The sequence below is a fragment of the Heptranchias perlo genome, chromosome 24, assembly GCF_035084215.1.
Source record: "Heptranchias perlo isolate sHepPer1 chromosome 24, sHepPer1.hap1, whole genome shotgun sequence".
Classification (NCBI taxonomy): Eukaryota; Metazoa; Chordata; class Chondrichthyes; order Hexanchiformes; family Hexanchidae; genus Heptranchias; species Heptranchias perlo.
The window spans coordinates 626286-653788 of record NC_090348.1 but is presented as its reverse complement, the minus strand read 5'-3'; the positions used below and the strand labels follow the sequence as shown (position 1 = coordinate 653788).

The 27503-nt window shown below is 44.7% G+C and overlaps 1 protein-coding gene across 1 annotated transcript in view; it reads right to left on the bottom strand.

Moving 5' to 3' along the window:
* Nucleotides 1-27503, bottom strand: part of LOC137341902 (chloride anion exchanger-like) — a 133440-nt gene that overhangs the window by 6930 nt on the left and 99007 nt on the right. Inside the window, exon 4 of the mRNA XM_068005408.1 lies at nt 16485-16580. Coding sequence (XP_067861509.1) covers nt 16485-16580 — 96 coding nt within the window. The remainder of the gene's footprint in view (nt 1-16484; nt 16581-27503) is intronic.

Sequence of the window (27503 nt, the reverse complement as noted above, 5' to 3'; positions counted from 1 at the left end):
AGGGTATGGTAGAGTGAGGGGTTCGGGGTACGGTAGAGTGAGGGGTTTAGGGTACGGTAGAGTGAGGGGTTCAGGGTACGGGAGAGTGAGGGGTTTAGGGTACGGTAGAGTGAGGGGTTTTGGGTACGGTGGAGTGAGGGGTTTTGGGTACGGTGGAGTGAGGGGTTTTGGGTACGGTGGAGTGAGGGGTTCGGGGTACGGGAGAGTGAGGGGTTCGGGGTACGGGAGAGTGAGGGGTTCGGGGTACGGGAGAGTGAGGGGTTTAGGGTACGGTAGAGTGAGGGGTTCGGGGTACGGTAGAGTGAGGGGTTTTGGGTATGGTAGAGTGAGGGGTTCGGGGTACGGTAGAGTGAGGGGTTTTGGGTACGGTAGAGTGAGGGGTTTTGGGTACGGTGGAGTGAGGGGTTTTGGGTACGGTGGAGTGAGGGGTTTTGGGTACGGGAGAGTGAGGGGTTCGGGGTACGGTAGAGTGAGGGGTTCGGGGTACGGGAGAGTGAGGGGTTTTGGGTACGGGAGAGTGAGGGGTTTTGGGTACGGGAGAGTGAGGGGTTCGGGGTACGGTAGAGTGAGGGGTTTTGGGTACGGTGGAGTGAGGGGTTTTGGGTACGGGAGAGTGAGGGGTTTTGGGTACGGGAGAGTGACGGGTTCGGGGTACGGTAGAGTGAGGGGTTCGGGGTACGGGAGAGTGAGGGGTTCGGGGTACGGTAGAGTGAGGGGTTTAGGGTACGGTAGAGTGAGGGGTTTTGGGTACGGTGGAGTGAGGGGTTTAGGGTACGGTAGAGTGAGGGATTTGGGGTACGGTAGAGTGAGGGGTTTTGGGTACGGTAGAATGAGGGGTTCGGGGTACGGGAGAGTGAGGGGTTCGGGGTACGGGAGAGTGAGGGGTTCGGGGTACGGGAGAGTGAGGGGTTCGGGGTACGGTAGAGTGAGGGGTTTAGGGTACGGTAGAGTGAGGGGTTTAGGGTACGGTAGAGTGAGGGGTTCGGGGTACGGTGGAGTGAGGGGTTTTGGGTACGGTAGAGTGAGGGGTTCGGGGTACGGGAGAGTGAGGGGTTCGGGGTACGGTAGAGTGAGGGGTTTAGGGTATGGTAGAGTGAGGGGTTCGGGGTACGGTAGAGTGAGGGGTTTAGGGTACGGTAGAGTGAGGGGTTCAGGGTACGGGAGAGTGAGGGGTTTAGGGTACGGTAGAGTGAGGGGTTTTGGGTACGGTGGAGTGAGGGGTTTTGGGTACGGTGGAGTGAGGGGTTTTGGGTACGGTGGAGTGAGGGGTTCGGGGTACGGGAGAGTGAGGGGTTCGGGGTACGGGAGAGTGAGCGGTTCGGGGTACGGGAGAGTGAGGGGTTCGGGGTACGGTAGAGTGAGGGGTTTAGGGTACGGTAGAGTGAGGGGTTCGGGGTACGGTAGAGTGAGGGGTTTTGGGTATGGTAGAGTGAGGGGTTCGGGGTACGGGAGAGTGAGGGGTTCGGGGTACGGTAGAGTGAGGGGTTTTGGGTACGGTAGAGTGAGGGGTTTTGGGTACGGTGGAGTGAGGGGTTTTGGGTACGGTGGAGTGAGGTGTTTTGGGTACGGGAGAGTGAGGGGTTCGGGGTACGGTAGAGTGAGGGGTTCGGGGTACGGGAGAGTGAGGGGTTTTGGGTACGGGAGAGTGAGGGGTTTTGGGTACGGGAGAGTGAGGGGTTCGGGGTACGGTAGAGTGAGGGGTTTTGGGTACGGTGGAGTGAGGGGTTTTGGGTACGGGAGAGTGAGGGGTTTTGGGTACGGGAGAGTGACGGGTTCGGGGTACGGTAGAGTGAGGGGTTCGTGGTACGGTAGAGTGAGGGGTTTTGGGTACGGTGGAGTGAGGGGTTTTGGGTACGGGAGAGTGAGGGGTTTTGGGTACGGTAGAGTGAGGGGTTTTGGGTACGGTTAAGTGAGGGGTTTTGGGTACGGGAGAGTGAGGGGTTTTGGGTACGGTAGAGTGAGGGGTTTTGGGTACGGTAGAGTGAGGGGTTTTGGGTATGGTAGAGTGAGGGGTTTTGGGTACGGGAGAGTGAGGGGTTTTGGGTACGGTAGAGTGAGGAGTTTTGGGTACGGTGGAGTGAGGGGTTCGGGGTACGGTGGAGTGAGGGGTTTTGGGTACGGTGGAGTGAGGGGTTTTGGGTACGGGAGAGTGAGGGGTTTTGGGTACGGTAGAGTGAGGGGTTTTGTGTATGGTAGAGTGAGGGGTTTTGGGTACGGCAGAGTGAGGGGTTTTGGGTACGGTAGAGTGAGGGGTTTTGGGTATGGTAGAGTGAGGGGTTTTGGGTACGGGAGAGTGAGGGGTTTTGGGTACGGTAGAGTGAGGAGTTTTGGGTACGGTGGAGTGAGGGATTCGGGGTACGGTAGAGTGAGGGGTTTTGGGTATGGTAGAGTGAGGGGTTTTGGGTACGGTAGAGTGAGGGGTTTTGGGTACGGTGGAGTGAGGGGTTTTGGGTACGGTAGAGTGAGGGGTTTTGGGTATGGTAGAGTGAGGGGTTTTGGGTACGGGAGAGTGAGGGGTTTTGGGTCCGGGAGAGTGAGGAGTTTTGGGTACGGTGGAGTGAGGGGTTCGGGGTACGGTCGAGTGAGGGGTTTTGGGTACGGTGGAGTGAGGGGTTTTGGGTACGGGAGAGTGAGGGGTTTTGGGTACGGTAGTGTATAGAAAAGTAGCATAGAAAGGTTACAGCATGGAAGGCCATTCAGCTTGTCGAATCCGTGCCGGCTCTATGTAAGAGCAATCCAGCTAGTCCCACTCCCCCGCCCTTTCCCCACAGCCCTGCACATTTTTTCCTTTCAAGTACTTATCCAGTTCCCTTTTGAAGGCCATGATTGAATCTGCCTCCACCACCCCCTCGGGCAGTGCATTCCAGATCATAACCACTCACTGTGTAAAAAAGTTTTTCCTCATGTCACCTTTGGTTCTTTTGCCAATCACCTTAAATCCATGTCCTCTGGTTCTTGACCTTTCCGCCAATGGGAACAGTTTCTCTCTATCTACTCTGTCGAGACCCTTCATGATTTTGAACACCTCGATCAAATCTCCTCTCAACCTTCTCTGTTCCACGGAGAACAACCCCAGCTTCTCCAGTCTATCCACGTAACTAAAGTCCCTCATCCTTGGAATCATTCTAGTAAATCTTTTCTACATCCTCTCTGAGGCCTTCACATCTTTCCTAAAGTGCGGTGCCCAGAACTGGACACAATACTGCAGTTGTGGCCGAACCAGTGCTTTATAAAATTCTCAAATTGGCCCTTCTCCAATTAAAAATTTTCACATTTGATTTTTCCTTGTCCTTTTCCATAACTATTCTCAACCTAATGATATTATGATCATTGTTCCCGAAATGACTTCCTTGTATTGGCTTTGGAGTTTGGTAGTGTAAGGGTTTTGGGGTACAGCAGTGTAAGGTTTTGGGGCACGGTAATGTAAAGGTTTGATGATATGGCAGTGCATTGGTTTTGTAGAACTGTGTGTTTCCAGCCAAACCAGGAAGGAAACAATGATAGATCAAGTCCTGGTGAATGAAGTGGGGCAGGTGCAGCATGTTTCAGTGGGGGAGTATTTGGGGAACAGTGATCATAATATCATTAGGTTTAGAATAGTTATGGAAAAGGACAAGGAACAATCAAATGTGAAAATTTTTAATTGGAGAAGGGCCAATTTCAGTGGGATGAGAACAGATCTGGCCCGGGTAAATTGGAATCAAAGATTGTCAGGCAAAACTGTAATTGAACAGTGGGCGGCCTTTAAAGAGGAGATGGTTCAGGTACAGTCTAGACACATTCCCACGAGGGGGAAAGGTAGGGCAACTAAAGCCAGAGCTCCCTGGATGACAAAAGAGATAGAGAGTAAGATGAAGCAGGAAAAGGGGTGTATGACAGATGTCAAATTGATAACACAAGTGAGAACCAGGCTGAATATAGAAAATTCAGAGAAGTGAAAAAGGAAATAAGAGGGGCAAAGAGAGAGTATGAGAATAGACTGGCGGCCAACATAAAAGGGAATCCAAAAGTCTTCTACAGGCATGTAAACAGTAAACAGGTAGTAAGAGGAGGGGTCGGGCCGATTAGGGACCATAAAGGAGATCTACTCATGGAGGCTGAGGGCATGGCCGAGGTACTAAATGAGTACTTTGCATCTGTCTTTACCAAGGAAGATGATGCTGCCAAAGTCACAGTAAAAGAAGAGGTAGTTGAGATACTGGATGGGCTAAAAATTGATAAAGAAGAGCTACTTGAAAGGCTAGCTGTACTTAAAGTAGATAAGTCACCTCGTCCGGATGGGATGCATCCTAGATTGCTGAGGGAAGTAAGGGGGGAAATTGCGGAGGTACTGGCCATAATCTTCTGATCCTCCTTAGATACGGGTGTGGTGCCAGAGGACTGGAGAATTGCAAATGTTACACCATTGTTCAAAAAGGGTGTAAGGATAAACCAGAAACTATAGGCCAATCAGTTTAACCTCGATAGTGGAGAAACTTTTAGAAACGATAATCCGGGACAGAATTAACAGTCACTTGGACAAGTGTGGATTGATTAGGGAAAGTCAGCACGGATTTGTTAAAGGCAAATCGTGTTTAACTAAGTGAGTTTTTTGATGAGGTAACAGAGAGAGTCGATGAGGGCAATGCGGTTGATGTGGTGTATATGGACTTTCAAAAGGCGTTTGATGAAGTGCCGCATAATAGGCTTATCACAAAGTTGAAGCCCATGGAATAAAACGGACAGTAGCAGCATGGATACAGAATTGGCTCAGTGACAGGAAACAGAGAGTAGTGGTGAACAGTTCTTTTTCAGACTGGAGGGAGGTGTACAGTGGTGTTCCCCAGGGGTCAGTGCTGGGACCACTGCTTTTCTTGATATATATTAATGACTTGGACTTGGGTGTACAGGGCACAATTTCAAAATTTGCAGATGACATAAAACTTGGAAGGGTAGCGAACAGTGAGGAGGATAGTGATAGACTTCAAGAGGATATAGACAGGCTGGTGACATGGGCGGACACATGGCAGATGAAATTTAACACAGAAAAGTGTGAAGTGATACATTTCAGTAGGAAGAATGAAGAGAGGCAATATAAACTGGAGGGCACAACTCTAAAAGGGGTACAGGAACAGAGAGATCTGGGGGTATATGTACACAAATCGTTGAAAATGGCAGGGCAGGTTGAAAAAGCATAGAGGATCTTGGGCTTTATAAATATAGAAAATAGGAGCAGGAGTAGGCCATTCGGCCCTTCGAGCCTGCTCCGCCATTCAATATGATCATGGCTGATCCTCTATCTCAATACCATATTCCCGCTCTCTCCCCATACCCATTGATGCCTTTTGTGTCTAGAAATCTATCCAGTTCCTTAAATATATTCAGTGACTTGGCCTCCACAGCCTTCTGTGGTAGAGAATTCCACAGGTTCACCACCCTCTGAATGAAGAAATTTCTCATCTCAGTCCTAAGTGTCCTACCCCGTATCCTGAGACTGTGACCCCTCGTTCTGGACCCCCCAGCCAGGGGAAACATCCTCCCTGCATCCAGCCTGTCTAGCCCTGTCAGAATTTTATATGTTTCAATAAGATCCCCTCTCATTCTTCTAAACTCTAGTGAATACAGGCCGAGTCGACCCAATCTCTCCTCATATGACAGTCCTGCCATCCCAGGAACCAGTCTGGTGAACTTTCGCTGCACTCCCTCTATGGCAAGTATATCCTTAGGTAAGGAGACCAAAACTGCACACAATACTCCAGATGTGGCCTCACCAAGGCCCTGTATAACTGCAGTAAGACATCCTTGTTCCTGTACTCAAATCCTCTTGCAATGAAGGCCATCATACCATTTGCCTTCCTAACTGCTTGCTGCACCTGCATGTTTGCTTTCAGTGACTGGTGTACAAGGACACCCAGGTCCCTTTGTACATCAACATTTCCCAATCTATCACCATTTAAATAATACTCTGCCTTTCTGTTTTTCCTTCCAAAGTGGATAACTTCACATTTATCCACATTATACTGCATCGGCCATGTATTTGCCCATTCACTCAACTTGTCTATATCCCCTTGAAGCCTCTTTGCATCCTCCTCACAACTCACAATCCCACCTAGTTTTGTGTCGTCAGCAAACTTGGAAATATTACATTTGGTTCCCTCATCCAAATCATTGATATATATTGTGAATAGCTGGGGCCCAAGCACTGATCCCTGCGGTACCCCACTAGTCATTGCCTGCCACCCCGAAAAAGATCCATTTATTCCTACTCTCTGTTTCCTGTCTGTTAATCAATTTTCAATTCATGCCAGTATATTATCACCAATCCCATGTGCTTTAATTTTGCACACTAACCGCTTATGTGGGCCTTCTGAAAATCCAAATACACCACATCCACTGGTTCTCCCTCATCTATTCTACCAGTTACATCCTCAAAAAACTCCAATAGGTTTGTCAAACATGATTTCCCTTTCATAAATCCATGTTGACTTTGTCTAATCCCGTTGCTATTTTCTAAGTGTCCTGTTATCACATCCTTTATAATAGACTCTAGCATTTTCCCTACTACTGACGTTAGGCTAACTGGTCTGTAGTTCTCTGATTTCTCCCTCCTTTTTTAAATAGTGGGGTTACATTTACCACCCTCCAATCTATAGGAACTGTTCCATAATCTATAGAATTTTGGAAGATGACAACCAATGCATCCACTATTTCCATGGCGACCTCTTTTAGTACTCTGGGATGTAGATTATCAGGTGCAGCTTTCAGTCCCATTAATTTCTCCGGCACTATTTTTTATAAATAGAGGCATAGAGTACAAAAGCAAGGAGGTTATGATGAACCTTTACAAAACACTGGTTCGACCACAACTGGAGTGTTGTGTCCAGTTCTCGGCACTGCACTTTACGGAGGATGTGAAGGCCTTAGATTGGATGCAGAAGAGATTTACTAGAATGATTCCAGGGATGAGGGACTTTAGTTACGTGGATAGACTGGAGAAGCTGGGGTTGTTCTCCTCAGAACAGAGAAGGTTGAGAGGAGATTTGATAGAGGTATTCAAAATCATGAAGGGTCTCGACAGATTAGATAGAGAGAAACTGCTCCCATTGGTGGAAGGGTCAAGAACCAAAGGACATAGATTTACGGTGATTGGCAAAAGAACCAAAGGTGACATGAGGAAAAACGTTTTTTAAACCACAGCCAGTGGTTAGGATCTGGAATGCACTGCCCGAGGGGGGGGGTGGAGGCAGATTCAATCATGGCCTTCAAAATGGAACTGGATAAATACTTGAAAGGAAAAAAATTGCAGGCTACAGGGAAGGAGCGGGGGGAATGGGATTAACTGGATCGTTCTTACAAAGAGCCGGCCACAGGCTCGATGGGACAAGTAGCCTCCCTCTGTGCTGTAACCATTCTATGATTCTAAATGGATTGGAATCAAAAATTGGTAGACAAAACATTAGTTGAACAATGGGAGGCGTTCAAGGAGATGGTTCGGGTACAGAGTAGACACAGTCCCACGAGGGGGAAAGGAAGGGCATCCAAAGCTAGAGCTCCCTGAATGACTAAAGGTATAGAGATTAAAATCAAACAGAAAAAGGAGGCTTATGACAAATGTAAAGTTCATAATACAGTAGGGAACCAGGCTGAATATAGAAAGTACAGAGAAGATCTAAAAAAGGGAATAAAAGGTGCAAAGAGAGAGTACGAGAATAGATTAGCAGTTAACATAAAAGGGAAAGTCTTTTATAAACATATAAATAGTAAAAGGATAGTCAAAGGAAGGGTGGGACCGATTAGGGACAAAAAAGGAGATCATCTTGTGGAGGCAGAGGGAATGGCTGAGGTACTAAATGAATACTTCACATCGGTCTTCACTAGAGAAGAGGATGCTGCCACTGTAGCAGTAAAGGAGGGGGTAATAGTGATATTGGAGAGGATAAAAATAGATAAAGAGGGGGTACCTAAAAGATTGGCAGTACCCAAAGTCGAAAAGTCACCTGGTCCGGATGAGATGCATCCTCGGTTACTGAGGGAAGTAAAGGTGGAAATTGCGGAGGCTCTGGCCACAATCTTCCAATCCTCCTTAGATATGGGGACGGTGCTGGAGGACTGGAGGATTGCAAATATTACACCCCTGTTCAAAAAAGGGGAGAGGGATAAACCCGGCAATTACAGGCCAGTCAGTCTAATGTCAGTGGTGGGGAAACTTTTAGAGACAATAATCTGGGACAAAATTAATTGGCTCTTGGAAAAATCTGGGCGAATAAATGAAAGTCAAAATGGATTTGTTAAAGGAAAATAGTGTTCAGCTAACTTGATTGCGTTCTTTGATAAAGTAATGGAGAGTGTTGATGAGGGTAGTGCGGTAGATGTGTATATGGACTTTCAAAAGGCATTTGATAAAGTACCATATAATAGACTTGTTAGCAAAATTACAGCCCATGGACAGTGACAGCGTGGATACAAAATTAGCTACGAGCATAAAGCAGAGAATAGTGGTGAACGGTTGTTTTTCTGACTGAAGGGAAGTATGCAGTGATGTTCTGGGGAAAAGGGAGCTGTTCTGTTGGGACGGCCTCCACTTAAACTGGGCTGGGACCAGTGTCCTGGCCAATCGAGTAACTAGGGCCATAGATAGAGCTTTAAACTAATAGGAGGGGAGGGGGGTTTAGGTAAGGGTAAATTTATCAGTCTAAAGAGAAAAGTCAAGGCAGAGTAGCGATTTGGGTAAAAACAAGCAGAGTGTGTCAGGAAGGGACAGAGAGTTTAACAAAGGTAATAGGGCATTAGTGAAAAAAATTAAAAAGTTAAAATTAAAGACGCTATATCTGAATGCACAAAGCATTTGAACAAGATAGATAAATTAATGGCACAAATAGAGATAAATGGGTTTGATCTAGTCGCCATTACTGAAACGTGGTTGCAGGGTGACCAAGGTTGGGAACTAAATATTCCAGGCTACTGGACTTTTAGAAAAGACACAAAATGGAAAAGGATGGGGGGGGGAGCCCCGATAATAAAGGATGAGATAGGCAGTTGTGAGAAAGGATCTTAGCTCAGAAAATCAGGATGCAGAATCAGTGTGGGTGGAGCTAAGAAATAACAAGGGGCAGAAAACACTGGTGGGAGTAGTTTACAGGCTCCCTAACAGTAGTTATAGCGTTGGGCAGAGTATAAATCAGGAAATTAGAGGAGCATGTTTCAAGGGTAATACAATAATCGTGGGGGACTTTAATCTTCATATAGACTGAGCAAACCAAATTGGCAAAAGTAGTTTGGAGGACGAGTTCATGGAATGTAATCAAGACAGTTTTCTAGAACAATATGTAAAGGAACCAAGTAGGGAACAGGTTATTTTAGATCTAGTGTTGTGTAATGAGACAGGGTTAATTAGTAATCAAATAGTTAAGGATCCTCTGGGGCAGAGTGATCATAATATGATAGAAATTCATATTGAGTTTGAGAGTGATGTAGTTAAGTCCGAAACTAAAGTTTTAAATTTAAATAAAGCCAATTACGTAGGTATGAGGGGCGAGTTGGTTAAGGTACATTGGGAAATTGGATTAAAAGATATGATGGTAGATAAGCAATGGCAAACATTGAAAGAAATAATTCATAATTCTCAACAAATATGCGTTCTCTTGAGGAATTCAAACTCCACGGGAAAAGTGATCCAACTGTGGCTAACTAGAGAAGTTAAGGATAGTATTAGATTAAAAGAAGAGGCTTATAGTGTTGCCAAAAAGAGTAGTAAGCCTGAGGATTGGGAGAGTTTTAGAAACCAGCAAAGGATGACCAAAAAATTGATAGAGAAAATTGAATAGGAGAAAAAGCTGGCAAGAAATATAAAAACAGATTGTAAGAGCTTCTACAAGTATGTAAAAAAGGAAGAGATTAACGCAAGTAAACATGGGTCCCTTAGAGGCTGAGACAGGAAAAATTGTAATGGAGAATAAGGAAATGGCAGAGACATTAAACAAATACTGGAAATAGCGGGGAACTAAGGGGCTAATGAGAGTGAAAAGTTAAAGTAATTAATATCAGTAAAGAAAAAGTCCTGGAGAAATGAATGGGACTAAAAGCTAACAAATCCCCTGGACCTGATGGCCTACATCCGAGGGTTCTAAAAGAGGTGGCTGCAGAGATAGTGGATGCATTGGTTATGATCTTCCAGAATTCCCTAGATTCTGGAACGGTCCCAGTGGATTGGAAGGTAGCAAATGTCACCCCACTATTCAAGAAAGGAGGGAGAGAAAACAGGGAACTACAGACCAGTTAGCCTGACATCAGTAGTGGGGAAAATGCTAGAATCCATTATTAAGGCAGTGGTAACAGGGCACTTAGAAAATCATAATATGATGAGGCAGAGTCAACATGGTTTTATGAAAGGGAAATCATGTTTGACAAATTTATTAGGGTTTTTTGAGGGTGTAACTAGCAGGGTAGATAAAGGGGAACCAATGGATGTTGTATATTTGGATTTTCAAAAGGCATTCGATAAGCTGTCACACAAGAGATTGTTGCACAAGATTAGGGCTCATGGTTTTGGGGGTAATATATTAGCACGGATAGAGGATTGGTTATTAGAAATCAGAGAGTAGGGATAAATGGGTCATTTTTGGGTTGGCAGTTTGTAACTAGTGGGGTGCCGCAAGGATCAGCTATTTACAATCTATATTAATGACTTAGATGAAGGGACCGAGTGTAATGTATCCAAGTTTTCAGATAATACAAAGCTAGGTGGGAAAGTAAGCTGTGAGGAGGACACAAAGGGCCCGATTTTAGCACCCGCTACCGGGTGCGTTCTCGGTGGGGGGGCCCCGAAAATCCCGAAATCCCGGAGCAGGACCGGATCGCGCCTCGATCCCGCCCACGTCCGGGTTCCGCGCTGACGTGCGGGGGTGCGTGCGCAGCCCCCGCTGGTGGGAATCCCGCAGGCAATTAAAGCCAGCAGGATGCCACTTGAGTGTATTTACTTTGCTTGTTCAGGTCATTGACTGACCTGATTAAGGGACTGTGTGCAATTTTGGATAAACATGGGACTGTTTCCCACACTGGGGGAAACACTCCCAGTTGAAATGGACGTGTTGCAGCTGTCAGCCTGTGGCAGCTGCAAAGGTCCATTTGACAGGTGGGGGGGTGGGGGAGAGACCCTCACTCATTGCAGGAGGCCGCTCTGTCACTTGGGACAAAGTTTGGCCTCCACCACCCTCCTCCTGACAGTCAAAGTCACCAACCTGCACACTTACCCCGGGGTCCGGAGACATGTACCTACCTTGCGGACCCCCTCAGATGTACATCTTGCGGATGGGGGCCGCCGTAGCTGCAGTCATGACCTCCTCGGAGGGCGAACGGCCTCACCAGCCTCACCAGCCTCGCCATCCACGCTGTCCACCTCTGACACGTGGAGCTCCACAACACAGTGCTGTGACACATCCACCTGTACAGCAGGAGGGAGGGCAACCGCAGAGAGAGATGCGTCGCAGAGGGCACTACCCTCGCCACACGTTCCACAGACCGAGGCTCAGCTTCCTGGACCTCTCTGAGCAGCAGTGCACACGGAGGCTCAGAGTCACTCGACATGTAGCCGTGGACATCTGCAGCCTCTCTCATGCCGAGCTGCTCCTGGCTGGCCCGAGCACCATCTTCCTACCTGTTGCTGTCAAAGTCACCACTGCCCTCAACAACTTCTCCTCCGCATCCTTCCAGGCTGCAACCGGGGACATCGCCGATGTCTCTCAATCGTCTGCGCAGAAGAGCCCTGCAAATACACCTACACCCACTCTGCAGTGACACACTGGGTGGCATCAGTGGTGGGTCCTCATAGGGATACCCAGGAGCGGGCATTATTGCACAAACTGGACAGGATTCGCGAAGACATGGCAGTAGTGGTGCCAATATAATGTGTGATGTGAGTTGTTCTTTAATTCAATAGAAGTAAGAACCATGACAATCCCTCAAACACCCTTGTGCATCCCCTTCATGCTCACAACACGTTTGCCTTACGCTGCCTACTGCACATATGTGATGCATGCCCTGTGGCTGCAGCACAGGTAGTGGCAGGTTGAGTGAGGCTGGCCGTGAGAGAGATGCACGAGAGGGTGAGTATGAGATAGAGCCATGAGATTGTATGAGGATTGGGTTGAGTGGTAGTGGTGGGATGAGTACTGGCGAGGTGAGTAAGTGCAGGTAAGATGAGGATGAGGTTTGAGTGGGTGTGAGGGGTGATGTGACAGAGTAGTGTTGGCAGTGCTGAAGGAGATGTGGGGTGGGGGCGGTGATGTGGCAGACGGAGTGTAGGGGAATGAGTAAGTGTACTCACTTTGGCTGACCTACTGAGGTCATTGGAGCGCCTCCTGCACTGTATGCAGGTGGGCGATATGTTGGTGGCGCAGGTGACCCCCTCTGCCACCTCGAGCCAGGCCTTCTTGGTGGCAGAGGTCGGCCGCTTCCTCCCGCCCGCCGGGTGGAAGATCTCTGTCCTCCCCCTCCTCCTCACCCCATCTGATGATACCTGGGGTGAGGCATCATTAAACTGGGAGCAGCCTTCCCCCTGGGCTGCTCCATGCAGTAATTTTTGCTGTTTGTGGCAGCATCTGTCAGTGGAGGACTGCCCCTTTAAATAGAGCGCCTCTAGCTGACAGATCTTACTGCGCATGTGCAGCCCGCCCGACGCGCAGATCAGCAGCGGGGAACCCGGAGGAGCAGGTAAGTGGATCCAATTAGTGTGTTGCCTGCTGCGATCGCGCGGGAAACCCACTAATTTCACCGGGCGCGCTGGCCTACCCGCCGAGAACCCGCACCCCTGGTAAAATCGGGCCCAAAGAGTCTGCAACGAATATAGACAGGTTAAGTGAGTGGGTGAGAAGGTGGCAGATGGAGTATAATGTGGGGAAATGTGAGGTTATTCACTTTGGTAGGAAGAATAGAAAAACAGAATATTTTTTAAAAGGTGAGAGATTAAGAAATGTTGGTGTTCAGAGGGGTTTGGGTGTCCTTGTACACAAATCACAAGTTAACATGCAGGTACAGCAAGCAATTAGGAAGGCAAATGGTATGTTAGCCTTTAATGCACGGAGGTTGGAGTACAAGAGTAAGGAGGTCTTGCTGCAATTATATAGGGCTCTGGTAAGACCACATCTGGATTAGCGTGTAGAGTTTTGGTCTCCTTACCTAAGGAAGGATATAATTGCCTTTAGAGGGGGTGCAACGAAGGTTCACTAGATTGATTCCTGTGCTGTACCCACTATGATGACACTATGAGTAGTGTATTGGAGTACGGCAGTGTAAGGGTTTTGTGGTATGGTAATGGAATGGTTTTGGGGTTCAGTTGTGTAGTGGTTTGGGGGTTCAGTCGAGTAGTGGTTTTGGGATGCACAAGCGTATTGGTTTTGGGATATAAGTGTTTTAGGGTATGGTGGTTTTGGACTACAGTGGTGTTGTAGTTTTGGGGTATGGTAGTGTTGTGGTTTGGGATACGTTAGTGGTTTTAGGGTTCAGTATTCCAGTGGTTTTAGTGTACAGCAATGTAATGGTTTAGGTGCAGTGGGTTTTGGGTACAGTAGTGTAAGGTTTTGCAGTACAGTACTATAGTGGTTTTGAGGTATAGTAATGGGGTACAGTAGTGCTTTGAGAGTACGCAGTGTTTAGGGTATATTCATGTACTGGTTTTGGGATATGGTAGTGTAAGGGTTTGGGAGTACGGTAGTGTAAGGGTTTTGAGGTACGGTAGTGTAAAGGGTTTTGGGATATGGTAGTGTAAGGGTTTGGGAGTACGGTAGTGTAAGGGTTTTGAGGTACGGTAGTGTAAGTGTTTGGGAGTACGGTAGTGTAAGTGTTTGGGAGTACGGTAGTGTAAGTGTTTGGGAGTACGGTAAGGGTTTGAGGTATGCTGGTGTAATAGTTTTGGGGTACAGTAGTGTAAAGGTTTGGTGTATGGTAACGCAAGGGTTTTGGGTTAAGACAGCGCAAGGCTTTGGGGATACGGTGGTGTAACAGTTTTGGGGTACAGTAGTGTAGTGAGTTTGAGGTACGGTAGTGTAAGAGTTTTGGAGTGCAGTAGTGTAATGGTCATTGTTTATGCTCCACATGAGCCTCTTCTCTCCCGACTTCATCTCACCCTATCACCATATCCTTCCATTCCTTTCTCCCTCATGTGTTTATTTAGCTTCCTCTTAAATGTATCTATGTTATTCGCCTCAACTACTCCTTGTGGGAGCGAGTTCCACATTCTCACCACTCTCTGGGTAAAGAAGTTTCTCCTGAATTCCCTTTTGGATTTATTGGTGACTTATCTTATTTATGGCCCCTAGTTCTGGTCTCCCCCACAAGTGGAAACATCTTCTTTATGTCCACCCTATCAAACCCTTTCATAATCTTAAAGACCTCTATCAGGTCACCCCTCAGTCTTCTCTTTTCTCGAGAAAAGAGCCCCAGCCTGTTCAATCTTTCCTGATAGGTATAACCTCTCAGTCTTGGTATCGTCCCAGGAGATCTTTTTTGTACTTTCTCCAGTGACTCGATATCCTTTTTATAATTTGGACGCCTGAACGGGTTTCGGGGTGTGGCGGGGTACGGGTTTCGGGGTGCGGCGGGATACGGGTTTCGGGGTGTGGCGGTGCACGGGTTTCGGGGTGTGGCGGGGTACGGGTTTCGGGGTGCGGCGGGGTACGGGTTTCGGGGTACGGCGGGGTACGGGTTTCGGGGTGCGGCGGGGTACGGGTTTCGGGGTACGACGGGGTACGGGTTTCGGGGTGCGGTGGGATACGGGTTTCGGGGTGCGGCGGGGTACGGGTTTCGGGGTACGGCGGGGTACGGGTTTTGGGGTGCGGCGGGATACGGGTTTCGGGGTACGACGGGATACGGGCTTCGGGGTGCGACGGGATACGGGTTTCAGGGTACGGCAGTGTACGGGTTTCGGGGTACGTCGGGGTACGGGTTTCGGGGTGCGGCGGGGTACGGGTTTCGGGGTGCGGCGGGGTACGGGTTTCGGGGTGCGGCGGGGTACGGGTTTCGGGGTGCGGCGGGGTACGGGTTTCGGGGTGCGGCGGGGTACGGGTTTCGGGGTGCGGCGGGGTACGGGTTTCGGGGTACGGCAGTGTACGGGTTTCGGGGTGCGGCGGGGTACGGGTTTCGGGGTGCGGCGGGGTACGGGTTTCGGGGTATGGCGGGGTACGGGTTTCGGGGTATGGCAGTGTACGGGTTTAGGGGTGCAGCGGGGTACGGGTTGCGGGGTACGGCGGGGTACGGGTTTCGGGGTACGGCGGGATACGGGTTTCGGGGTACGGCGGGATACGGGTTTCGGGGTACGGCGGGATACGGGTTTCGGGGTACGACGGGGTACGGGTTTCGGGGTGCGACGGGGTACGGGTTTCGGGGTGCGGCGGGGTACGGGTTTCGGGGTACGGCGGGGTACGGGTTTCGGGGTACGGCAGTGTACGGGTTTCGGGGTGCGGCGGGGTACGGGTTTCGGGGTGCGGCGGGGTACGGGTTTCGGGGTACGGCGGGGTACGGGTTTCGGGGTACGGCAGTGTACGGGTTTCGGGGTGCGGCGGGGTACGGGTTTCGGGGTGCGGCGGGGTACGGGTTTCGGGGTATGGCGGGGTACGGGTTTCGGGGTACGGCAGTGTACGGGTTTAGGGGTGCAGCGGGGTACGGGTTGCGGGGTACGGCGGGGTACGGGTTTCGGGGTACGGCGGGATACGGGTTTCGGGGTACGGCGGGATACGGGTTTCGGGGTACGGCAGTGTACGGGTTTCGGGGTACGGCGGGATACAGGTTTCGGGGTGCGGCGGGATACGGGTTTCGGGGTGCGGCGGGGTACGGGTTTCGGGGTACGGCAGTGTACGGGTTTCGGGGTACGGCGGGGTACGGGTTTCGGGGTACGACGGGGTACGGGTTTCGGGGTACGGCAGTGTACGGGTTTAGGGGTGCGGCGGGGTACGGGTTTCGGGGTACGGCGGGGTACGGGTTTCGGGGTACGACGGGGTACGGGTTTCGGGGTGCGGCAGTGTACGGGTTTCGGGGTACGGCGGGATACGGGTTTCGGGGTACGGCGGGGTACGGGTTTCGGGGTACGGCGGGGTACGGGTTTCGGGGTACGGCGGGGTACGGGTTATGTTATTGGGCCAATAATTTAGAAATTGTGAGTTCAAATCCCACCAGGACAGTTTGAGAATTTGAGTGCAGTTCTCAAAAATCTGGAATTAAAAAAATATCAGGAAAAGTGGCCATGAAGCTGTTGGATTGTCGGTAAAACCCAATTAGTTCATTAATGGCCTTCTAGTCAAGCACTTCTTATCCATTCGATTTACTGAAAAGCACTGAATTTACTTGAAGTTAAGTGCGATTATTATATAACTTACTATTGACTACAAAAGTCCAAGTTAACAGTAAACTGATGTTCTGGAAGATTGAACCCCTTCTGCTGAATTAATTTTGATAGTAGCCTAATGCTACTTTGTGACATCCCAAGACTTGGTTGTTTTTCAGCTCAAAGAACTTACTGATGTGATCATTAACTCTCCATTTTGCAGCATTTTCTTGATCTTCAGCAGGGCTTTATTCCGCTTACGGAGGATTCGGAGTGGATTAAATCCAATCTAGAAAAATAAGATTGTAAGAAGTTCACCGAACGTCCAGATTTACGATGGCATCTCACGGTCAGTCAAAGAGCATCATTTGAATCTTTTCAAAACACATTGCGTTGGGGATCAATTCCGAACATTACAACAATTTAAATGGCCTTCCAGGAATTTTTTATTTCACTGAAATATAAAAATATTATCATGCAGAATAAAGAAAATTAAAAACTGGAAAAATAAACCAGGTAATATTAGGAAATTTATGATAAATAAACCGGGTAATGTGAGGAACTATAGGATAAATAAACCGGGTAATGTTTGGAACTATAGGATAAATAAACCGGGGAATGTGAGGAACTATAGGATAAATAAACCGGGGAATGTGAGGAACTATAGGATAAATAAACCGGGGAATGTGAGGAACTATAGGATAAATAAACCGGGGAATGTGAGGAACTATAGGATAAATAAACCGGGTAATGTTTGGAACTATAGGATAAATAAACCGGGGAATGTGAGGAACTATAGGATAAATAAACCGGGGAATGTGAGGAACTATAGGATAAATAAACGGGGTAATGTTAGGAACTATAGGATAAATAAACCGGGGAATGTGAGGAACTATAGGATAAATAAACGGGGTAATGTTAGGAACTATAGGATAAATAAACCGGGGAATGTTTGGAACTATAGGATAAATAAACCGGGGAATGTGAGGAACTATAGGATAAATAAACCGGGGAATGTGAGGAACTATAGGATAAAAAAACCGGGGAATGTGAGGAACTATAGGATAAATAAACGGGGTAATGTTAGGAACTATAGGATAAATAAACCGGGGAATGTGAGGAACTATAGGATAAATAAACGGGGTAATGTTAGGAACTATAGGATAAATAAACCGGGGAATGTTTGGAACTATAGGATAAATAAACCGGGGAATGTGAGGAACTATTGGATAAATAAACCAGGGAATGTGAGGAACTATAGGATAAAAAAACCGGGGAATGTGAGGAACTATAGGATAAATAAACCGGGGAATGTGAGGAACTATAGGATAAATAAACGGGGGAATGTGAGGAACTATAGGATAAATAAAACGGGGAATGTGAGGAACTATAGGATAAATAAACCGGGGAATGTGAGGAACTATAGGATAAATAAACCGGGTAATGTTAGGAACTATGGGATAAATAAACCAGGGAATGTGAGGAACTATAGGATAAATAAACTGGGGAATGTGATGAACTATAGGATAAATAAACCGGGTAATGTTAGGAACTATGGGATAAATAAACCGGGTAATGTGAGGAACTATAGGATAAATAAACCGGGGAATGTTAGGAATTATAGGATAAATAAACCGGGGAATGTGAGGAACTATAGGATAAATAAACTGGGGAATGTGAGGAACTATAGGATAAATAAACCGGGTAATGTTAGGAACTATGGGATAAATAAACCGGGTAATGTGAGGAACTATAGGATAAATAAACCGGGGAATGTTTGGAACTATAGGATAAATAAACCGGGGAATGTGAGGAACTATTGGATAAATAAACCAGGGAATGTGAGGAACTATAGGATAAAAAAACCGGGGAATGTGAGGAACTATAGGATAAATAAACCGGGGAATGTGAGGAACTATAGGATAAATAAACGGGGTAATGTGAGGAACTATAGGATAAAAAAACCGGAGAATGTGAGGAACTATAGGATAAATAAACCGGGGAATGTGAGGAACTATAGGATAAATAAACCGGGGAATGTGAGGAACTATAGGATAAATAAACCGGGTAATGTGAGGAACTATAGGATAAATAAACCGGGGAATGTGAGGAACTATAGGATAAATAAACGGGGTAATGTGAGGAACTATAGGATAAATAAACCGGGGAATGTTTGGAACTATAGGATAAATAAACCGGGGAATGTGAGGAACTATTGGATAAATAAACCAGGGAATGTGAGGAACTATAGGATAAAAAAACCGGGGAATGTGAGGAACTATAGGATAAATAAACCGGGGAATGTGAGGAACTATAGGATAAATAAACGGGGGAATGTGAGGAACTATAGGATAAATAAACGGGGTAATGTTAGGAACTATAGGACAAATAAACCGGGGAATGTGAGGAACTATAGGATAAATAAACGGGGTAATTTTAGGAACTATAGGATAAATAAACCGGGGAATGTGAGGAACTATAGGATAAATAAACGGGGTAATGTGAGGAACTATAGGATAAATAAACCGGGGAATGTGAGGAACTATAGGATAAATAAACCGGGGAATGTGAGGAACTATAGGATAAATAAACCGGGGAATGTGAGGAACTATAGGATAAATAAACCGGGGAATGTGAGGAACTATCGGATAAATAAACCGGGGAATGTGAGGAACTATAGGATAAATAAACCGGGGAATGTTAGGAACTATAGGATAAATAAACCGGGGAATGTGAGGAACTATAGGATAAATAAACCGGGGAATGTGAGGAACTATGGGATAAATAAACCGGGGAATGTTAGGAACTATAGGATAAATAAACCGGGGAATGTGAGGAACTATAGGATAAATAAACCGGGGAATGTGAGGAACTATAGGATAAATAAACCGGGTAATGTTTGGAACTATAGGATAAATAAACCGGGGAATGTGAGGAACTATAGGATAAATAAACCGGGGAATGTTAGGAACTTTCGGATAAATAAACCGGGGAATGTGAGGAACTATGGGATAAATAAACTGGGGAATGTGAGGAACTATGGGATAAATAAACCGGGGAATGTGAGGAACTATAGGATAAATAAACCGGGGAATGTGAGGAACTATAGGATAAATAAACGGGGTAATGTGAGGAACTATAGGATAAATAAACCGGGTAATGTGAGGAACTATGGGATAAATAAACGGGGTAATGTGAGGAACTATAGGATAAATAAACCGGGGAATGTGAGGAACTATAGGATAAATAAACTGGGGAATGTGAGGAACTATAGGATAAATAAACCGGGGAATGTGAGGAACTATAGGATAAATAAACCGGGGAATGTGAGGAACTATGGGATAAATAAACCGGGGAATGTGAGGAACTATAGGATAAATAAACCGGGGAATGTTAGGAACTATAGGATAAATAAACGGGGTAATGTGAGGAACTATAGGATAATTAAACGGGGTAATGTGAGGAACTATAGGATAAATAAACCGGGGAATGTGAGGAACTATAGGATAAATAAACTGGGGAATGTGAGGAACTATAGGATAAATAAACCGGGTAATGTGAGGAACTATAGGATAAATAAACCGGGGAATGTTAGGAACTATAGGATAAATAAACCGGGGAATGTGAGGAACTATGGGATAAATAAACCGGGGAATGTGAGGAACTATAGGATAAATAAACCGGGGAATGTGAGGAACTATAGGATAAATAAACCGGGGAATGTTAGGAACTATAGGATAAATAAACCGGGGAATGTTAGGAACTATAGGATAAATAAACCGGGTAATGTGAGGAACTATAGGATAAATAAACCGGGGAATGTTAGGAACTATAGGATAAATAAACCGGGGAATGTTAGGAACTATAGGATAAATAAACCGGGTAATGTGAGGAACTATAGGATAAATAAACCGGGGAATGTTAGGAACTATAGGATAAATAAACCGGGTAATGTGAGGAACTATAGGATAAATAAACCGGGGAATGTGAGGAACTATAGGATAAATAAACCGGGGAATGTTAGGAACTATAGGATAAATAAACCGGGGAATGTGAGGAACTATGGGATAAATAAACCGGGGAATGTGAGGAACTATAAGATAAATAAACCGGGGAATGTTAGGAACTATAGGATAAATAAACCGGGGAATGTGAGGAACTATAGGATAAATAAACCGGGGAATGTGAGGAACTATAAGATAAATAAACCGGGGAATGTTAGGAACTATAGGATAAATAAACCGGGGAATGTGAGGAACTATAAGATAAATAAACCGGGGAATGTTAGGAACTATAGGATAAATAAACCGGGGAATGTTAGGAACTATAAGATAAATAAACCGGGGAATGTTAGGAACTATAAGATAAATAAACCGGGGAATGTTAGGAACTATAGGATAAATAAACCGGGGAATGTTAGGAACTATAGGATAAATAAACCGGGGAATGTTAGGAACTATAGGATAAATAAACCGGGGAATGTTAGGAACTATAGGATAAATAAACTGGGGAATGTGAGGAACTATAGGATAAATAAACCGGGGAATGTGAGGAACTATAGGATAAATAAACCGGGGAATGTGAGGAACTATAGGATAAATAAACCGGGGAATGTGAGGAACTATAGGATAAATAAACCGGGGAATGTGAGGAACTATAGGATAAATAAACCGGGGAATGTGAGGAACTATAGGATAAATAAACCGGGGAATGTGAGGAACTATAGGATAAATAAACCGGGGAATGTGAGGAACTATAGGATAAATAAACTGGGGAATGTGAGGAACTGTAGGATAAATAAACTGGGGAATGTGAGGAACTGTAGGATAAATAAACCGGGGAATGTGAGGAACTATAGGATAAATAAACCGGGGAATGTGAGGAACTATAGGATAAATAAACCGGGGAATGTGAGGAACTATAGGATAAATAAACTGGGGAATGTGAGGAACTATAGGATAAATAAACCGGGGAATGTGAGGAACTATAGGATAAATAAACCGGGGAATGTGAGGAACTATAGGATAAATAAACCGGGGAATGTGAGGAACTATAGGATAAATAAACGGGGTAATGTGAGGAACTATAGGATAAATAAACCGGGGAATGTTAGGAACTATAGGATAAATAAACGGGGGAATGTGAGGAACTATAGGATAAATAAACTGGGTAATGTGAGGAACTATAGGATAAATAAACCGGGGAATGTGAGGAACTATAGGATAAATAAACCGGGGAATGTGAGGAACTATAGGATAAATAAACCGGGGAATGTGAGCAACTATAGGATAAATAAACCGGGGAATGTGAGGAACTATAGGATAAATAAACTGGGGAATGTGAGGAACTACAGGATAAATAAACCGGGGAATGTGAGGAACTATAGGATAAATAAACCGGGGAATGTGAGGAACTATAGGATAAATAAACTGGGGAATGTGAGGAACTATAGGATAAATAAACTGGGGAATGTGAGGAATTATAGGATAAATAAACTGGGGAATGTGAGGAACTATAGGATAAATAAACGGGGTAATGTTTGGAACTATAGGATAAATAAACCGGGGAATGTGAGGAACTATAGGATAAATAAACCGGGGAATGTGAGGAACTATAGGATAAATAAACCGGGGAATGTGAGGAACTATAGGATAAATAAACCGGGGAATGTGAGGAACTATAGGATAAATAAACGGGGTAATGTGAGGAACTATGGGATAAATAAACCGGGGAATGTGAGGAACTATAGGATAAATAAACCGGGGAATGTGAGGAACTATAGGATAAATAAACTGGGTAATGTGAGGAACTATAGGATAAATAAACTGGGGAATGTGAGGAATTATAGGATAAATAAACGGGGTAATGTTTGGAACTATAGGATAAATAAACCGGGGAATGTGAGGAACTATAGGATAAATAAACCGGGGAATGTGAGGAACTGTAGGATAAATAAACCGGGGAATGTGAGGAACTATAGGATAAATAAACCGGGGAATGTGAGGAACTATAGGGTAAATAAACGGGGTAATGTGAGGAACTATGGGATAAATAAACCGGGGAATGTGAGGAACTATAGGATAAATAAACCGGGGAATGTGAGGAACTATAGGATAAATAAACCGGGGAATGTGAGGAACTATAGGATAAATAAACCGGGGAATGTGAGGAACTATCGGATAAATAAACCGGGGAATGTGAGGAACTATGGGATAAATCAACCGGGGAATGTGAGGAACTATCGGATAAATAAACCGGGGAATGTGAGGAACTATAGGATAAATAAACGGGGTAATGTGAGGAACTATAGGATAAATAAACCGGGGAATGTTAGGAACTATAGGATAAATAAACCGGGAAATGTGAGGAACTATCGGATAAATAAACCGGGGAATGTGAGGAACTATGGGATAAATCAACCGGGGAATGTGAGGAACTATCGGATAAATAAACCGGGGAATGTGAGGAACTATCGGATAAATAAACCGGGGAATGTGAGGAACTATGGGATAAATAAACTGGGGAATGTGAGGAACTATAGGATAAATAAACCGGGGAATGTGAGGAACTATAGGATAAATAAACCGGGGAATGTGAGGAACTACAGGATAAATAAACCGGGGAATGTGAGGAACTATAGGATAAATAAACCGGGGAATGTGAGGAACTATAGGATAAATAAACTGGGTAATGTTAGGAACTATAGGATAAATAAACCGGGGAATGTGAGGAACTATAGGATAAATAAACTGGGTAATGTTAGGAACTATAGGATAAATAAACCGGGGAATGTGAGGAACTATAGGATAAATAAACCGGGGAATGTGAGGAACTATAGGATAAATAAACCGGGGAATGTTAGGAACTATAGGATAAATAAACCGGGGAATGTGAGGAACTATAGGATAAATAAACCGGGGAATGTTCGGAACTATAGGATAAATAAACCGGGGAATGTGAGGAACTATAGGATAAATAAACTGGGTAATGTTAGGAACTATAGGATAAATAAACCGGGGAATGTGAGGAACTATAGGATAAATAAACCGGGGAATGTGAGGAACTATGGGATAAATCAACCGGGGAATGTGAGGAACTATCGGATAAATAAACCGGGGAATGTGAGGAACTATAGGATAAATAAACCGGGGAATGTTAGGAATTATAGGATAAATAAACCGGGGAATGTGAGGAATTATAGGATAAATAAACCGGGGAATGTGAGGAACTATAGGATAAATAAACCGGGGAATGTTAGGAATTATAGGATAAATAAACCGGGGAATGTGAGGAACTATAGGATAAATAAACCGGGGAATGTTAGGAACTATAGGATAAATAAACCGGGGAATGTGAGGAACTATAGTATAAATAAACCGGGGAATGTGAGGAACTATAGGATAAATAAACTGGGGAATGTGAGGAATTATAGGATAAATAAACATGGGAATGTGAGGAACTATAGGATAAATAAACCGGGGAATGTGAGGAACTATAGGATAAATAAACCGGGGAATGTGAGGAACTATAGGATAAATAAACCGGGGAATGTGAGGAACTATAGGATAAATAAACCGGGGAATGTGAGGAACTATAGGATAAATAAACCGGGGAATGTGAGGAACTATAGGATAAATAAACCGGGGAATGTGAGGAACTATAGGATAAATAAACCGGGGAATGTGAGGAACTATAGGATAAATAAACCGGGGAATGTGAGGAACTATAGGATAAATAAACCGGGGAATGTGAGGAACTACAGGATAAATAAACCGGGGAATGTGAGGAACTATAGGATAAATAAACCGGGGAATGTGAGGAACTATAGGGTAAATAAACCGGGGAATGTGAGGAACTATAGGATAAATAAACCGGGGAATGTGAGGAACTATAGGATAAATAAACCGGGGAATGTGAGGAACTATAGGATAAATAAACTGGGGAATGTGAGGAACTATAGGATAAATAAACCGGGGAATGTGAGGAACTATAGGATAAATAAACCGGGGAATGTGAGGAATTATAGGATAAATAAACCGGGGAATGTGAGGAATTATAGGATAAATAAACCGGGGAATGTGAGGAACTATAGGATAAATAAACCGGGGAATGTTAGGAATTATAGGATAAATAAACCGGGGAATGTGAGGAACTATAGGATAAATAAACCGGGGAATGTTAGGAACTATAGGATAAATAAACCGGGGAATGTGAGGAACTATAGGATAAATAAACCGGGGAATGTTAGGAACTATAGGATAAATAAACCGGGGAATGTGAGGAACTATCGGATAAATAAACCGGGTAATGTGAGGAACTATGGGATAAATAAACCGGGGAATGTGAGGAACTATAGGATAAATAAACTGGGTAATGTGAGGAACTATAGGATAAATAAACTGGGGAATGTGAGGAACTATAGGATAAATAAACCGGGGAATGTGAGGAACTATAGGATAAATAAACTGGGGAATGTGAGGAACTATAGGATAAATAAACCGGGGAATGTGAGGAACTATAGGATAAATAAACTGGGGAATGTTAGGAACTATAGGATAAATAAACCGGGGAATGTGAGGAACTATAGGATAAATAAACTGGGGAATGTGAGGAACTATGGGATAAATAAACCGGGGAATGTGAGGAATTATAGGATAAATAAACTGGGGAATGTGAGGAACTATAGGATAAATAAACTGGGGAATGTGAGGAACTATAGGATAAATAAACCGGGGAATGTGAGGAAATATAGGGTAAATAAACCAGGGAATGTGAGGAACTATAGGATAAATAAACGGGGGAATGTTTGGAACTATAGGATAAATAAACTGGGGAATGTGAGGAACTATAGGATAAATAAACGGGGGAATGTTTGGAACTATAGGATAAATAAACTGGGGAATGTGAGGAACTATCGGATAAATAAACCGGGGAATGTGAGGAACTATGGGATAAATCAACCGGGGAATGTGAGGAACTATCGGATAAATAAACCGGGGAATGTGAGGAACTATCGGATAAATAAACTGGGGAATGTGAGGAACTATAGGATAAATAAACCGGGGAATGTGAGGAACTATAGGATAAATAAACCGGGGAATGTGAGGAACTACAGGATAAATAAACCGGGGAATGTGAGGAACTATAGGATAAATAAACCGGGGAATGTGAGGAACTATAGGATAAATAAACTGGGTAATGTTAGGAACTATAGGATAAATAAACCGGGGAATGTGAGGAACTATAGGATAAATAAACTGGGTAATGTTAGGAACTATAGGATAAATAAACCGGGGAATGTGAGGAACTATAGGATAAATAAACCGGGGAATGTGAGGAACTATAGGATAAATAAACCGGGGAATGTTAGGAACTATAGGATAAATAAACCGGGGAATGTGAGGAACTATAGGATAAATAAACCGGGGAATGTTCGGAACTATAGGATAAATAAACCGGGGAATGTGAGGAACTATAGGATAAATAAACTGGGTAATGTTAGGAACTATAGGATAAATAAACCGGGGAATGTGAGGAACTATAGGATAAATAAACCGGGGAATGTGAGGAACTATGGGATAAATCAACCGGGGAATGTGAGGAACTATCGGATAAATAAACCGGGGAATGTGAGGAACTATAGGATAAATAAACCGGGGAATGTTAGGAATTATAGGATAAATAAACCGGGGAATGTGAGGAATTATAGGATAAATAAACCGGGGAATGTGAGGAACTATAGGATAAATAAACCGGGGAATGTTAGGAATTATAGGATAAATAAACCGGGGAATGTGAGGAACTATAGGATAAATAAACCGGGGAATGTTAGGAACTATAGGATAAATAAACCGGGGAATGTGAGGAACTATAGTATAAATAAACCGGGGAATGTGAGGAACTATAGGATAAATAAACTGGGGAATGTGAGGAATTATAGGATAAATAAACATGGGAATGTGAGGAACTATAGGATAAATAAACCGGGGAATGTGAGGAACTATAGGATAAATAAACCGGGGAATGTGAGGAACTATAGGATAAATAAACCGGGGAATGTGAGGAACTATAGGATAAATAAACCGGGGAATGTGAGGAACTATAGGATAAATAAACCGGGGAATGTGAGGAACTATAGGATAAATAAACCGGGGAATGTGAGGAACTATAGGATAAATAAACCGGGGAATGTGAGGAACTATAGGATAAATAAACCGGGGAATGTGAGGAACTATAGGATAAATAAACCGGGGAATGTGAGGAACTACAGGATAAATAAACCGGGGAATGTGAGGAACTATAGGATAAATAAACCGGGGAATGTGAGGAACTATAGGATAAATAAACCGGGGAATGTGAGGAACTATAGGATAAATAAACCGGGGAATGTGAGGAACTATAGGATAAATAAACTGGGGAATGTGAGGAACTATAGGATAAATAAACCGGGGAATGTGAGGAACTATAGGATAAATAAACCGGGGAATGTGAGGAATTATAGGATAAATAAACCGGGGAATGTGAGGAATTATAGGATAAATAAACCGGGGAATGTGAGGAACTATAGGATAAATAAACCGGGGAATGTTAGGAATTATAGGATAAATAAACCGGGGAATGTGAGGAACTATAGGATAAATAAACCGGGGAATGTTAGGAACTATAGGATAAATAAACCGGGGAATGTGAGGAACTATAGGATAAATAAACCGGGGAATGTTAGGAACTATAGGATAAATAAACCGGGGAATGTGAGGAACTATCGGATAAATAAACCGGGTAATGTGAGGAACTATGGGATAAATAAACCGGGGAATGTGAGGAACTATAGGATAAATAAACTGGGTAATGTGAGGAACTATAGGATAAATAAACTGGGGAATGTGAGGAACTATAGGATAAATAAACCGGGGAATGTGAGGAACTATAGGATAAATAAACTGGGGAATGTGAGGAACTATAGGATAAATAAACCGGGGAATGTGAGGAACTATAGGATAAATAAACTGGGGAATGTTAGGAACTATAGGATAAATAAACCGGGGAATGTGAGGAACTATAGGATAAATAAACTGGGGAATGTGAGGAACTATGGGATAAATAAACCGGGGAATGTGAGGAATTATAGGATAAATAAACTGGGGAATGTGAGGAACTATAGGATAAATAAACTGGGGAATGTGAGGAACTATAGGATAAATAAACCGGGGAA